General features: G+C 39.3%; 1 protein-coding gene across 1 annotated transcript; it reads right to left on the reverse strand.

Moving 5' to 3' along the window:
* Window positions 1-11401: 11401 nt before the first annotated feature.
* LOC149714369 (uncharacterized) lies at window positions 11402-14172 on the reverse strand. The gene is made up of 7 exons (XM_089849080.1): window positions 13939-14172; window positions 13561-13857; window positions 13221-13442; window positions 13021-13156; window positions 12622-12935; window positions 12033-12402; window positions 11402-11924 (listed from the first exon to the last, which is right to left on the reverse strand). Exons 2-7 carry the CDS (start codon window positions 13723-13725, stop codon window positions 11446-11448), a joined length of 1686 nt encoding a protein of 561 aa, XP_089705206.1. The 5' UTR covers window positions 13726-13857; window positions 13939-14172; the 3' UTR covers window positions 11402-11445.
* Between the last annotated feature and the right edge of the window lie 425 nt (window positions 14173-14597).

Here is a 14597-nt window from a genome sequence, read left to right on the forward strand (position 1 = left end):
TGATTTTCAAAACTTGATATTTTGGTGGAAATCTTAACTGGCCGACCATCTTTGTAATCGCCACGGAGAAGACACAAAAATACGTACTTCCCGCTGGATATCAATACATCACGCTCTTGTATTTTTGGGTTGTTACAAAATACGCACCGCATCTCTGTTAATCTCATCCTTTTTTCTAGAGATTTCCAATCAATTTTATCTCGGTTTTCTAGTGGAAGATTGAAAATGTTGCTTTCAACAATATTTTCCGAATTTTGTTCAACTTGACATTTGGGGCATTTGGTAACGTTTCGCGACTTTGACCAAAAAATATCTTTTAGAGCCTTAGAGTAATCGGCTTCCATTTCTTGACTTAGTGTCGTCAAGAGCACCATCAAAAATTCACTGGCGTCTTGTTGATCGTTTTGCGTAAAATGATTTCCAACAGCCATTCTCAGTTCCAACCCTTTACGACTGAAAGTTCCTTGAGAACTCTCGATGTCGTTTATCGTGTCATGGAGGCAACGTAAAACTGGTTTTTCAACGAACGATCTATTGTAAGATTTAACCAATTCTCTTAATTCCGGCACTAATAAGAGCAGTTGCAAAATGCTATTAGAATAGCACGTTACTTGATCATCGTTAGCTAAACCCTTCAAGGGAAAACTCTTCAAACTCTGTTGGGCTTTCCTTTTCTTCTTCGGTGTTTCTTCACATCTCTCTTCCTCGCCTTCTAAAAGGCTTTTAGATAGTGTAGGCGCACTTCTTTCCCACCGCGCCTTTCTTTCGACTCCGTTATTTCCAAAACAGGCAGATCTGGCCTATATTTTTTGCCAAGCCTGTTATACTCCATTATGGCTCGTCCATCCGCCTTAATTTTAGTCGGATCGAACTGTAATAGATGGAGTCCGGCTAAGGACGTCACTCTCGATAAAGCGACGTACGCCATGCCCGTTCCAAATAAATTCGGACCCAAATCCATAATGGCGCATTTTAAACTCATTCCTTGGCTTTTGTGTATCGTAATAGCGTACGCCAGGATGACGGGAAACTGCGAGCGCTTAACGTAAATGTTTGCCATGAGCAAAAAGTTTACGCAAATTTTCTACACTAAAAAGTCAGAGTTAGCGTCGTCGTTATCCGGTTCGCGATCCACTCTGAGAAAAATACCAATAACGTTTCCTTGTTCGTCCTTCTTGAATCCAGTTACGAAACCCATCGTACCATTTACAACGCCTTCTTCAAAACTGATATTCCTTCTGACCATTATGTGGCAGCCAACGCACAGAAATAAATTGCTCTCCAAACCACCCGTTTTGGACGGTTCGTTTTCTAGCCTTTGCAGTCTCCTGAGAATGTTTTTATTCATTTTTTGCCGTAGTCAGCGCGTCTATCCTGGCAAGGAATGACTTCAACTTTCTCGCCGTTTTTTCGCAGCATTTCACAGTTGAATTTTTCGCACATGGCTAATTTAGGCATCAAACAAATTGGGTGAAACCCTCCATTGGACAGCTTTATGAAAAGGTCCATAGCCACCTCGATGTGTTGTCCGTCAGCAACCAATCTACTTTTTAAGGTTGCAACATCAGCTTCGGAAATATTTCCAATTCTAACTCTGCTTAGAATGTCGCTGTAACTTTGGTCGTTGGCTTGTCTAACATTTTGCGTTAGTTCATCGAATTTAAAAAACTTCCAAAGATCACTTCCTCCGATGCAATTGAATCTAAGTCTGGCTTCTTCGGAAGTGATTTTGATGAAAGCGGGATTTCCTTGAACCGGAGGCAATTGGAAAAAGTCTCCCAAAACAAGGATAAAAACAACCCCACCAAACGGTTGGTTCATTTCCCAAAATTCGTTCAGCCTCAAGTGAACATGAGTCAGTAACACCGACGAGACCATGGAAATTTCATCAATAATTAACAGTTTTAAATTTCCCAAAGTTTCTTTCATAATGCTCATATTGTCAGAACTTAGGGAATGGTATTCGGCAATACGCCCATGATCTACGGGCAACATTAGTAATCTGTGTAATGTTACGCCATTAACATTCAACGCTACCAAACCCGTTGGCGCGGCAATTGCCACGCTAGCAGGATTTTGGAAGCGTCGCCTTACGGCGTTGGCGAGAGTGTCGATAAGAAACGATTTGCCAGTGCCACCAGGTCCCGACACAAAAAGGCACTTGTTTCCAGATTTTTCTCCCTCTTGGGAGAAGTGATCCATTATGTGATCATAAATTCTCTTTTGATCCGAGTTTAGTAACGCGACATTGTCAACATCAGTCTCGAAATTCATTTCCATGGGAGCTTCTACATCAGCCATCGCATTCTCAACTTCAATAACAATTTCCTTCCCTTGCAACGCATTTTCATCGTCGTCACTTTCTGCTTCCGAAATTACGGTTTCTGGCTCTTTCGCCTTTTTAGAAGCCTCGCGTTTCTTTTCAACTTCTTTGGAAACCGAGAGTTTCTCGTGATATTCTCTCATATCTTTTAACACCGAAAGCGAGCTTTCGAAAGCATCCGCGTAAGTTTCAAACTCGCCTAATAGTTCAATTTCGTCACGCCAAGGTTTGAAAAGGATCAGTAGAGCGTGACAATACTTTTCTTTCTCCTCTATCGGGTCGTGAATGTAGTGCTCCACTATGTAGGGCTTAATTCTCTTTCTCATGAAACCCAGATTGTTTTTCAACTCGATTACATTCGCATTTTTCTCGACACCTTCAGAGTGCTTCGCGTAATCGTAAAACTGACCAAATTCCCGCAAACTAAGATTTTCCAAGCTGTCAGGACGATTCGGATACTTGTCGTCGACGAACCCTTTTTGGCAAGTGTCCTTGCTTTCGGGGTCAGTTTCCCTCAAACGAGCGAGTTCCTTGTAACCTTTCAAAATTCTCGATCGGTTTTCTTTCAAGTTAGTGTTTATAAATTTAGTGCTGTCGGACTTGTTGTAAAGATCTTGGCCCAGCATCATATCAAGAGCTTCATAAATTCCTATTTGCTTGCACGTCAAAGATTTCAATCTATAGGCAAATAATTTTTTGGACAAACTTTCATTCCCTAACTCGGCAAAAGTTTGGTCCATGTCAGCTCGGTCTCCCTTTGTCACGTACGCAGTGACATAGTTTGCACAATTTCCGATTTGTCAGCGACAAATTGCAAATCCATATTGGCTTTGGAAGCCAAAAGAAGCGTGGGATTATAATCATTTATTAACTCTTCGTGCTGTTTTCTCGGCAAGTCGTACAGTCGTTTCTGCACCTTTTTCATCTTACGATGACGAGTAACTGATCTGACGGAATTCATAGTGGCAACGTTTGTTACGTTTCGAGGGAAACCGTAACGACACACTTTTGATCCCTTTTTAGAATTTTTCACCTTCTTATAACAACTGGAGGTGCATTTGTGAGTTTGAAATTTTTTTACCAGCCGGTGCAGCTCCGGACTCACCGATGCGCTTGGCATCGAACACGTGACGTGTTTTTGAACGTAATCCAAAATAGTCTCGGCCGAAGAAGTTCCAATCTTTGGAGCGTCCTTGGCCCACAAAAGCATGTGGTAGTGAGGTAAACCTCGAGATTGGTATTCAACCCGCCAAAAATGATGTTCTATCATGCCAAGAACTGGATTTTGCTTACACAAGACAAAGTTGTTTAACAGCGACCGCACTTTGTTGTGAAAGTGCAAATTGACGCTAAGTGGATCGAAATTCAACAATTCAGCCACCGTCATCGACTCTACTCCTGGAACGTCTGAATTCACTTTTCTCAAGTGATCGTGCAGTTCCACGTCATCATATTCGGCCGGATTAAAAGTCAAGAGCCAAGTGGGAGGGCCAAATTCCCGAATCATCGCTAGAACGGATCTAAGGACTTTATACCAGTAGTCCTTAGTACCTCGAATATGGCCCAAGAAAGTAGCTAAATTACTTTCAAGTTCTTTATCGCCAGATTCAACCCGACTGAGCAAAGTTCCAACTCCAATTGGCATGGGTTTTTTAACACGAAGAATGTAGTTCAAACTGCTAGAAATCGCTTTCATTTCGCATTCTTGATAAGAATGAAACAAATAGGCGTAATCTCGTCTAAAAATTGGACTTTTGTTCAAAAGACGGGATAAACGATACTCGGTTTCCGTTATTTTTCCAAATGGTCTATCATCGTGCTTGCCAAAGCGACCCCGAGGGAACAAATGAACGAAGCTCATGTATTCCAGTTTTTTGTCCCAAGTGCTAACCGGCTCGGCTTCGACGCGCTTCATTTGGTAAGTACCCAATAAATCCTTCGGTGGTTGGACGTTCACCGGATCGTACAGATCATTGGCTTCGTATTCGGAAAGTTTTCGCAACAAAGCATCGGGCTGCGTTAAAATTGCGTAGGCGTCGTCTGCTGCAAGGTTCAAGTGATTTTCACCCTGCACGCCCATAATTGAAGCGTTTTGGCCAGCTTGCATGTCGTAACCGCTATTCACCGCTTCCATTGGAAGCGCAGGGGGAGCACGTGGCACCGCATCACAGCCATCGTTGATCAGCGCTAGTGGATCTGTCACGCTCAGTAATTCATCGGGAGTCAATGAATTTTCTCCGCCATCAACATTTTGCGTCCCACAAATATAATCCAGATTCATTGCCGAAATATCAATGTCTTTGTAAAAAGGATTAATTTTTTTTGAATGCTTTCAACACTTTTTCGAGGCAAACAACCTGCTGCCAAACTTTTTAGTCCGCAGTGGGAACGCCATTCACCAAGATATGCAGTTCGTGATTTGTGGGCAACGTCTTAGGAATCATCTTCAAATTTTTCTCCACGGGTATTGGAAGATAAATTACTCTTCCCTTTAAAGCTTTAACCGTACCAAACTGCATGTTGGAATTGGTTTTGGTGCCTAACCGCACCACAGTGTGGAACGGCTTCACAAGCTGAATTAAAACTTTCTCAAACATGTTTAAAGAGGTGAAATCTGGCGGAGGATTGTCAACCGCCAAGTTGTTCAGATAACATCTAATGGGAACTTTACCCTTTCCCAAATCCGTGGCGCAGTAACGACATAGAAGCATGTCTGCTTCTCTCGTGTCGGAATTATTCATTATCCAACCAGCTCTTAAAATCAAATAGGCCTCGTTATCAAAAACGGCACTGTTTACCAGTTTTTCTACCGCTCTTAAATCAGATTTTTTCAGTAATCTAAAACAGCAGTCGCAGGGTGTATCGTGAAATTCGTTGGTATGTAGCATTGCCCGAGCGAATTGATTCTCGTAAAGACTCAAGATTTCACTTTCATCGAGACTCGGCCGAGGAGCGTTAACGCTTCCTGTAGGAGCATCGTTTTGTTCCTTATTCAAATTTTTTCCACGTGTGACAAGGATTTTTCTCAATTCCGCCATGACTTTTGTCAGAGACTCGTAATCACCATGTTCAATTTCAGTTGAAATTTTAGTTAAAGCGTTGAGCAACGCTTTGACGCGATAAATATTATTCAGAATACTTCTAATTCCTGAATAATGAGGAGCGAGTTCAGCGAAAGAACGCAAATGACTTTGGCACTCTTCGGTATCAGCGCAGTAAGCAGCGTGTCCTAGAAACGGAACTATTTTCACGACTATTTCGTCCCCATCTGGTGGTATAGACACGTTTGATTTTGCGCAAAATTGCTTTCTTAATTCGCAAAGGTCCAAATCTGACTGAAAAATTTTAGTCAAAGATTTTTCATTGGCAGTCGCAACTGTGTTTACGAAAGCTAGTACTTTTGAAATGGCTTGATTTCTAACTTTACAAATATGACTGCATTCCCAATAAACTGTTTTGGGTTGGGTTTCAATGAACCCATCTCCGTTGATCACTAAATTTGCTTTGGGGTTCTTCTCCTCATTCTCAACAACGTTGAAAAGATTCGTAACAACCCCCGACTCATTAATTTGTAATACTCGTTCAATGACATGAGTTTTGTCATTGTTTTTTATTTCAACGAAATTTCCCATTTCATCAACAAACAGTTCTTTAGTCGAATTGGAAGCACGGTCTCTCAGAACCTTTCGTACACTACCATCAGAATTCAATTTAAAAATTTTGGTATAGCGTGACTCTTCGTCATTTTTCAGTATTCTGCCATTATTCCCAATTGCATAATAGGTAATTTCATGAAAATAGGCTTCTTTTAGGCTACTGTGAAGCCTTTTCCCACCCACAACTTCCGTCAAATTGTCACAAGTGACTGACCCAATTTCTTTGATTTTTTTTGACAAAATCCTTAAATTCGCTAACCTTCCCTGATAGTTGGGCGTGGTATGCCGAATACATTTGTCTTTTCAAATGCAATATTTTACCAGCTAACAATTGGCATTTTGCTTGTAAGAGACAAATTTGGTGCATCTTTTACTAGTCTCACCGTCAAAAGACTTCAATACTGCCAGCCTTTCAGTTCAACGTGTGACTAGAAACCGTTTGTAACTTTCGGCTATAAATTTCTTGTTTTTCGTCTTGAAAATCCCCGCATTAAGGAGTCTTTTCGCAAAGACAAATTTATCCCGTTTATTTGGTTTTCTATTTTTTGAGCGCAAATTAGCGTCTCCACCTGGCGGCATAGTTCTCTTAGGTTTTTTCCCTGTCTCAAGTAGAGATTTACGCTCCACATTGTTTTTTGCACTATTTCTCTTAAACAACGCCTTGTTTTTAAGATAGTACCGTTTACACTTAAGTTTGTTAGTTTTATCATGTTTCAATGATTTACTCTGAAGTTGCGATTTTAACTTGCCTTCCGCTCTTTTTTTTTCGCATTACTAAGCGCTTATATATTTTCTTTTGTTCTGCTCGAGAAACCATTTCGAATATTCGTAAAGAAATATAACACAGTTCTGTATTTATGAAACTGATTTTAATTCCACGCAGCAATTTTCAACTTGTGTTTGCAAAGAACCCGAATTAGCTCTTGCACAAAGAACACCTTTGATCCGGAAAGAAATACAATAAAGCGTTGCACAAAGAACACTTTGGAACCACAAAGAAGTACAATTATATACACTCTTAAATAAAAACAACATACAGTGAAATGTAATAAAAAGTATTAGGCTTAACGTGAAGGGAAAAAAGAATAAAAATTAAACAAGAGAAAAAATGTAAATAATTTAATACAGACGTTGTAAAGTTATGGAACTAATAAAAGCAGTTATTAACCCTTAAAAGATTAATTAGAAACGAATTTAATTGTAAGTCTTAGTAGTAGCAGAGGAAAATGTGTTGGAGAATACGTACCAAAAGTCCAAAACACCGAAAGGCACCCGAAAACGTGGCGCACTGGCGCTTAACATAAAAATGGCTTAGTTAAAAAGACACAGTTGTGTACAGGACCGAAAATAAGCACAAGAACATTTATAGGCTGGGCCGGAAATAAGCACAGGACACTGGACATTGTCCAATAAAATTTTAAAATGTCCCATAATAGTTTTAAAAACACAGGGCGGCTCCTTTATGGAGCTCAGCATTCACACAAATATTTAAATTTTTAATTATTATTATTATTCCTCTCTTTTATTTAACACTATCAGTGCTAGCCCACTCGATCACGCGCTCCACGACGGTGGAGTGCGTGATCGAGTGGGCTATAGTCAGTGTCTCAACATTCAAATTTTAAGGAGCGAAAGTGAGTTCTATGCCAAAATTTATTTAAGAATTATTTTGTTTTTAATTTGTTTTTAAGCTAAATCATATATTTAACAACTTAAAAGTTTATTTATATGATCTAGTTTGAAAATTGATAGGGACCACTTTTTGTTGTTAAATTGTGATTTTTTAATTCCTTGTTAACCGGCCAAGGCTTAGAAAATGGACAACTGGAAGATAGGCGGTAACGTTTACGTAACAAACAATGGAATTCGAGGTGGTCGCGGCGGTCGAGGAGGTGTTGATAAACGTGGGGGAGGCGTCCGCGAGTGTGTTACTCGTGTAAAAAACAAGGGCATTTTATAAGGGATTGCCCTGCTCTCAAAGGTACGGGATCCTTTTTTTAGAAGCTGTTAGTGTGACCATGGATCAGTCGTGGGCCTTTCGCGATTTCTTCCCTATTGGAAGCTTCCCCTTCTTTGACGCAGAGGGCGACACTGCCAAATCCCGCTTCACCTTCTCAGAAGCTGTTTCGAAAATTTTCTCTTTTCCCTTCCTCGTCCAAGAGTAGAAGCTGTAAGATATAAGAAGGGGCGAGTAATTCAGAGAGGCTGACGGTTCAGGGTAGAAGTGGTCTGCCCCCCTTCTTGAAAAGAAGGCGCTTGCCTCTGAAGGAGAGTTTACCTTCTTTAGAAGGAAACCTTCTACGGTGAGAAGGAATATTGCTAGAGAGGGGGGGTACCGTCTTTTTCCAGAAGGTTTCTTCCTCTTGAAGCCAATCTTGCTTCTTTTTTTGGGAAGACTAATGTTAAAGAAGGTAGAGGAAAGAAGAAAATTTGTCACGTCAATTCATAAAAGTATAAACTTAAACTAAGTAACATTAATTTAAAAGCCCCCAAAAAAGGGAATGTTACAGTAAATATCATAACTATGGGAATTCATTAAAATTATAAACATTAATTTAGTAATGCGTTTATTGATAGGGTTTAGTTTCAGGTTTTGCCTGAAGATGGCGCTGTTAGCGGGTAGAAAATGCGCCTCTTGTAATATAAGGTCTTCGTGAAACAATTTTTTAATACATTTCAATTAAGCTACCCTTTAAATTACACCTTTTTAGTCATTTGACTTAATATGCCAGAAGCGAGAGAGTAACCACTTTGAGATTAATTAATCAATAGTACTAATTTTCGATGCCCTTGAATTACATTCTTGGCTTCCGTAGCGCAAATAATTAGAGCTTTGTCCTGTTATTTATTAACATTAAAAAAGGCGTCATTTAATTGAGAATGATTTTCGTATGGAACAGACCCATAAGTCTATATTGTAAAACTTAAACTTTCTGTACGTGTCTTAATTAAGTTTTACGTATGTTCAATCATTTTAGTACCATGGATAATGAATGCGAGCGAGAAAATTTGTTTTCAGGCTATAGGATAGGCAACTCTTTATCTCGAACGACAGCTTATTCTGTATATACCCTGTTACAACATCGGTGGTCAGTACGCGCAAAGCTAGGTCTCTATGTAACGTAGCTTTGTACGTGTTGACAAGAGATTTGATAAAAAAATCTCACGATGTGATAATCGTGACGCGAGATGTAGAGCGTGCAACGGAAATTTTGTTAACAGGAAGGCAGGGCGCTACGCGATTAGTCGGAGGGGGATACTTCAAACTATCCATAAAATCTGAACCTAATTTGAATTTTAAAATCATTCGGAAATATTTCCTGGATGTTTCACTATGCAGACTGGTCTTATAATAAGTAGAAGAATCGATAAAAAAATCACTTGATTTTCCACTTCACCCTCCCTTTAAGAGCCCATACTGGCTTTAATGTATAAGGAAGGTTTTTTGATTGGATGTAGGTTTTTTTAGTGTTATGTTTACTGTTTTGAAAAATAACTCCAAGGTGCCGAGATAAAGTGTAACGATTTACTGGTGCTAGAAGAGCGGTTATAAGTGAGTAAATTTATATGTGATTAGTTTAATTCGCTGGACAAGGTTACATCGGGTATGTTCGAAATATTCTTTTTTCTAAGGTGGGCAGGGATCAATAAGTTAGTAGGGTTATTGAGTAATGTCAGTTCTACGTATGCAAACGTCATACCCTTCTATCTCTTAGCTCAGTGTCATCCCCCCTACCAGGCGCGTTCAGTATCCCCTCTTACAAAAGCGCGCCTAGAGGGAGGGATACACAGGCTACTTCCCTCTACCGACACTACTCTATAGCTGTGGCGATTTTATATTTAGATTCAATCCGACATTAGCATTGAAATCTGCGAGGTTTAACATTATGAGACTGTATGTTGGCCAAATTTTTTATAGCAAATCTTGCGAATTTTATTATTGACAAGCATTTGAAATATTTTATTTACAGTTAATTTAATAATAATTGAAGTAATTGAAAGGTATTTATTTTGTAAACTTGGAAACTGTAAGAAGCGGGTCAATTAGTGTTGAATGGCAATATTAGCCGCTTGACATTGGTCTATCATTTTACCATAAATGGCGGTTTCTAAGACATAACAGTTCAATGACCTTCAAAATATTCTAAACTTACCTTTTCAACCGGATTTTGAGAAATTGAGGAATGAGAATGTTTATATATTACTAAGGTTAACAATGATTATAGACCATAGAGAGTTTTGCGACAGTTCAGTAACGGAACTAAATTACCCATACATACCGACACGTTTCCAATGGTGCATTATCAAATCACGAGGCGTCAACAACAGATTCAATCACGTCTTTTTGAATATGCATGGTCCGCTCAGCCGCTGTAGAGCTGAAGGTGGGGTGTGCGCCATATGTCCTCTGATTTCTCCGTGTTCAAAAAAAAAAATTAAGAGTTAAGTAACCATGTAGCAAAGTTCCGCATCGTACGGAGGGCAGGTCATGGCCTAGCGTAAGGTCCAGTATAATAATGTCTTGTCAAGTTATAAAACTTCAAACACCCTATACAAATATATTCATTTCCACCGATGGATACCTTGTTACTTAGTGTCATGTGAATCTCCTTAGGATGTTCCAACAAAATTTTTTTCAGGGTTAAGGTTTATAATCAATAGTTTACTTCTATTTGAGGTTAAGGAACCCCCACCTCTGGAATCCTAGTAGGATTTCTAAGCAATTTTGGGAATGTACTTCTTTCAACTACGTACTTTTCCAGAAATTAGGGGGAAAACGTAATTTTAACTTTCACCCCTTCCAAAACGCTTAGCGCGCCATCTAAGATACAAAATATCTTAAATATAATTATAAGATATTGCCATGCGTAGAGACTTATTTTTTAAAAAAAGGAAGTGAGTTGAAAAATAAAACAAGGTTTCCGCCAGATTAATTTCGTCCAAAAAAGTATCAACTTTTTTAAATACTGAGAGATTAATTTCCTCGTCGTTATTCAACAAAGTGCAAAATCGTCCCCCAAGAAAATTAAAAAATACTTCCCATTCTAGAAACTCCAAAAAGTACTAAATAACCTACCAAAAATACAAAATGTATTTTTCGTACCCGAAATTTGAAAATGTACTAAAAAAGTACATTTGTACTACCAAGAACAACACCCTACTTCTACAGGGAATTGCGAGTTTGTTCAATACAAAGTTTTTACTAAATGGGGTTTCTGCCGTTCCCCCAGTGTTGCCAGATGATAAGGGAGGAAACTGAAGTGAGAAAGGCTAGAGAGACATCTAGGGTTCGTTAGCTAATCTTTGATGTTTTGGAAAATTGCCAGTAGACTTTTCAAGAAGGCAAAAGGAAAGACTTTGCCCTAAAAAGGGCATTTTTAGCAATACATTCTTAGTGAAAACCCTTTTTTTAAAAAGTAAGGTGGCCCTTAAAAGGGCCTTTTTTTCAACAGTTTAACGTCATGTTTAGGAATCCCTTTCGCCAATATTTCTATATTCCCTATAAAACAACATGTCAGCGACATGTTCCAGAGAAATACAGCTTCTCCTCGCTCTCATCAAGAACCCAGCTACCGAAAACGTTCTCTCTACATCCGCCGACGTTGCTGGAGCTGACAAATATATTTTTGCCAGTGTCGCTAATATGGGGAAGTCTTTCTCACGCATTCTCCAATAATCTAGGAACACGTCTTCTTGTTCCGTTCTCGGCTCCTTGAAGTAGGCGCAGATCTCCTTCATTGGAGTTTGTTCCTGCCCACCGCTGGCTGTTGGCAGGTTTAGCCGGCTAAACGGTGAGAAGGGCTTGGGTACAGGATTGCCTACAGGATTGGGAGTTTTGGCCGCTTGCTTCAAAACTTGCGTCCGAATGCAAATTTCGGCTCGGTTTTTTGAGATACAGCTAAAATCCGGATATTCTTCAATCCAAACCGGATTTGTATAATCACCTGTAGATGAAATAGCCAGAAATTATGGTTAGAACCCGAAACGTTTCTTAATCCTATGCTGGATTATTGTGACATATATGCTAACAATTTGAAGCAATAAATACTTACTCTCAAAAAGTAGTAGTTTTTGTGCCGGGTCCAACACCGATGCCATCACGTATGTGTCATCACACAATGTTGTTGAAAACCTTGTTTCAAGGTTTTTCAACAAGTTTCTTTTCAGCTCCTTGAAATTTTCTGCGGTTGAACAATAGACGTCTTGAAAGACCGTTAATAGAGTTCCAATTACTTTTGGGGCCATCGGTCGGCTAGCCTGGAAATAGTCGGTGGCTATTTTCAGAGGCCGCAACAGCTCCAAGAGTTCCTTGGCTTCTTCGACGTCGTCTTCTGTCGGAGGTTCTATGTCGATTTTGCCCGAATTTTTAGAGTCCTTTTTGGCCTTGTTAATAACATAGACCAGTCCATCCAGCATGTTCTCCTGTTTAATGAGAAACATAATTTTTATTAGATTTACATTGATAAAACGTCATGAAAATCATTAATTAAAAACTAAATATATTCCGCGTTGTAACTCTGGAAAATTCAGATAAAAGTAACCTGAATTTTTTCTCAAAATTTATTAAAGATTTTCATTCATCAATATAAATTCATTAAATTATGGTAGCCCGGCCATTTTATTCTTCCTTTAATATCTTACCTCAACAAACCTCTCCAGTCCGTAAAATAAAGCGTTCCAACGAACTCCTCCCATTAGCCTCAAATCCCGACCGTTGGTTTTGGATTTCAACTCTTCGGTCTGCTTCGGAGACCGACGGAAAAAGTTAATCCATGAGTGAAGCTTATCCAATAGGGGCGTCACTTTATCGTCGCTTTTCAATGAGTCGTTGACGACTAACTGTAATGTGTGGGCCACGCAGCGTTTCCTATCCCAGGAGTTATGTTCGATTTGGCCAAAGTCCTCATCTTCGGCTTCTAGAGTTTCCCCAAGAATTGCCACCATTGGATCCCAAGCTACAAATAAAACAAATACACAATCATTATTTGAATAAACAAGGGTGAAGAAACTTTTTTATTTTTTTCTTATTTTTTTACATACCTTCGTCTAGTTCAATACAGGACTCCGTATCGGATTCTGGGTCTTCATATTCCACTGGCCACGTTTCCGGCAAGACGTTCTTCATATTCAGAGCTTTCGTGATATTAGCTGCGTTGTCCGCAACCACGCAGCAAATCTAAAAAGCATGATTAGTTGCTATTACACGACTCTAAAATATAAAAGTGCGTTCTTTAAAGTACCTGGGATTCATTGACACCGATTTCCGCCAATGTTTCTTGCAATTTCCGCAAAATTGCTTCCCCAGTGTGACTTCCCGGGAAGTGGGAAAACCCAAGAAGAAGATTTTGGAAGTGCCAAAATTCGTCAATAAATTGACACCTTATCCCCAAAACCGACTGACGACGCCGGCTGCTCCATAAATCCATTGAAAGGTGTACACTCTTAATATTCTTAAGGTGACTCTGTGAGAAAAAATGGGATTCCCATTAATATAAGCGCATACCGAGGTTTTAGACTCTAAAGAACACACCCCTTAGATGTGATTCGTTTATTAATGAATATAGATAAATTAGCCCTTACTTTAATTTTGGGCTTCAGTTCGGCAACCGCGCTCTCTAAATCCCGAACCAAAGCTCTTCTTGACTGCACTGTCAGGTGCGGCGCCACAGTCTCCATAAAAAGGCGGAAGCCCTTTCCTTCAACAATTTCGAATGGAAGACCATTTAAACTAACTAAGTCGACCATTGCCTTTTTATAGGCAATTTGGTCTGGGTGAGAAAGTTTAACTTTTTTCACAGTCTTAGTCGGGATTGACTCTACCCACTGCGCCGGTCTCTTTCCTTCTTTTTCTCTTAAAACTACGCATGGATGCAAGTTCTGCAATGCGTTTCGAGTGCAAAGCATAAGTCGATAATACTATTAACTGATACCTCCCATTAAATTATCAAAGACACATACCTTTAAGTGGCGTTCGAAATTGTTGGCGCAGTCCGCTGAAATTCTGCCTTTTGATCCGCAATAATTACACTGCAACCGAACCTTCTTTGAGGGTACTCCGGGTGACCTTTCGTAATTCCCCTCGTACTTAAAGTGTTCTTGGATATTGTTCTTTCCGAAATTACCTTCCAGAAACCTTTTCTGGAAATTCTCGTCCAGAGTTAAGATTAACTCATCGCTAGACGGCGAAGACGCCGAAGACGCCGAAGAGCTGCTTGAACGGCAGATGGAAACATCCCCGTCACTAAGACTGCAGACACAATTTAAAAGTAAAAAGTTAGAAACTATGGCTGAACTTTAGTACAGTTAAAGTCAACCTAAACTTAAGGGCAGATAATTCAGGCTTATGGTACATTATTAACTAAGTATAATTATAAAATTCATGTAATCATATCATTAAATATTTAATTCAAAATGATACTCGGTTTGAAGAAACGTTGTACTAAGTTGAAATAGTCGGGACCTAAGCGTTCTAAATATTTTAATTCAATCAATTTATTTAAATAAATATTTAAATAAACATTTCATGCTCATAGTTCAATTTTTAGTCAATATAACAAAACTAACTACATACAGGTGCGTTTTAAGCAAGATATTGATCCATCCCATCAGTTACAGGA

This window comes from Phalangium opilio, unplaced genomic scaffold, assembly GCF_054372755.1.
Source record: "Phalangium opilio isolate 3A_F unplaced genomic scaffold, DU_Popi_V2 ptg000009l_1, whole genome shotgun sequence".
In the NCBI taxonomy this organism is placed as follows: Eukaryota; Metazoa; Arthropoda; class Arachnida; order Opiliones; family Phalangiidae; genus Phalangium; species Phalangium opilio.

Coding starts and splice junctions, on each gene's coding strand:
- LOC149714369 (XM_089849080.1), bottom strand. CDS start 13,725: ATGGTCGACTTAGTTAGTTTAAATGGTCTTCCATTCGAAATTGTTGAA. Junction 13,443..13,560: donor AACTGAAGCCCAAAATTAAA/GTAAGGGCTAAT, acceptor TTTTTCTCACAG/AGTCACCTTAAGAATATTAA. Junction 13,157..13,220: donor TCGGTGTCAATGAATCCCAG/GTACTTTAAAGA, acceptor CATGCTTTTTAG/ATTTGCTGCGTGGTTGCGGA.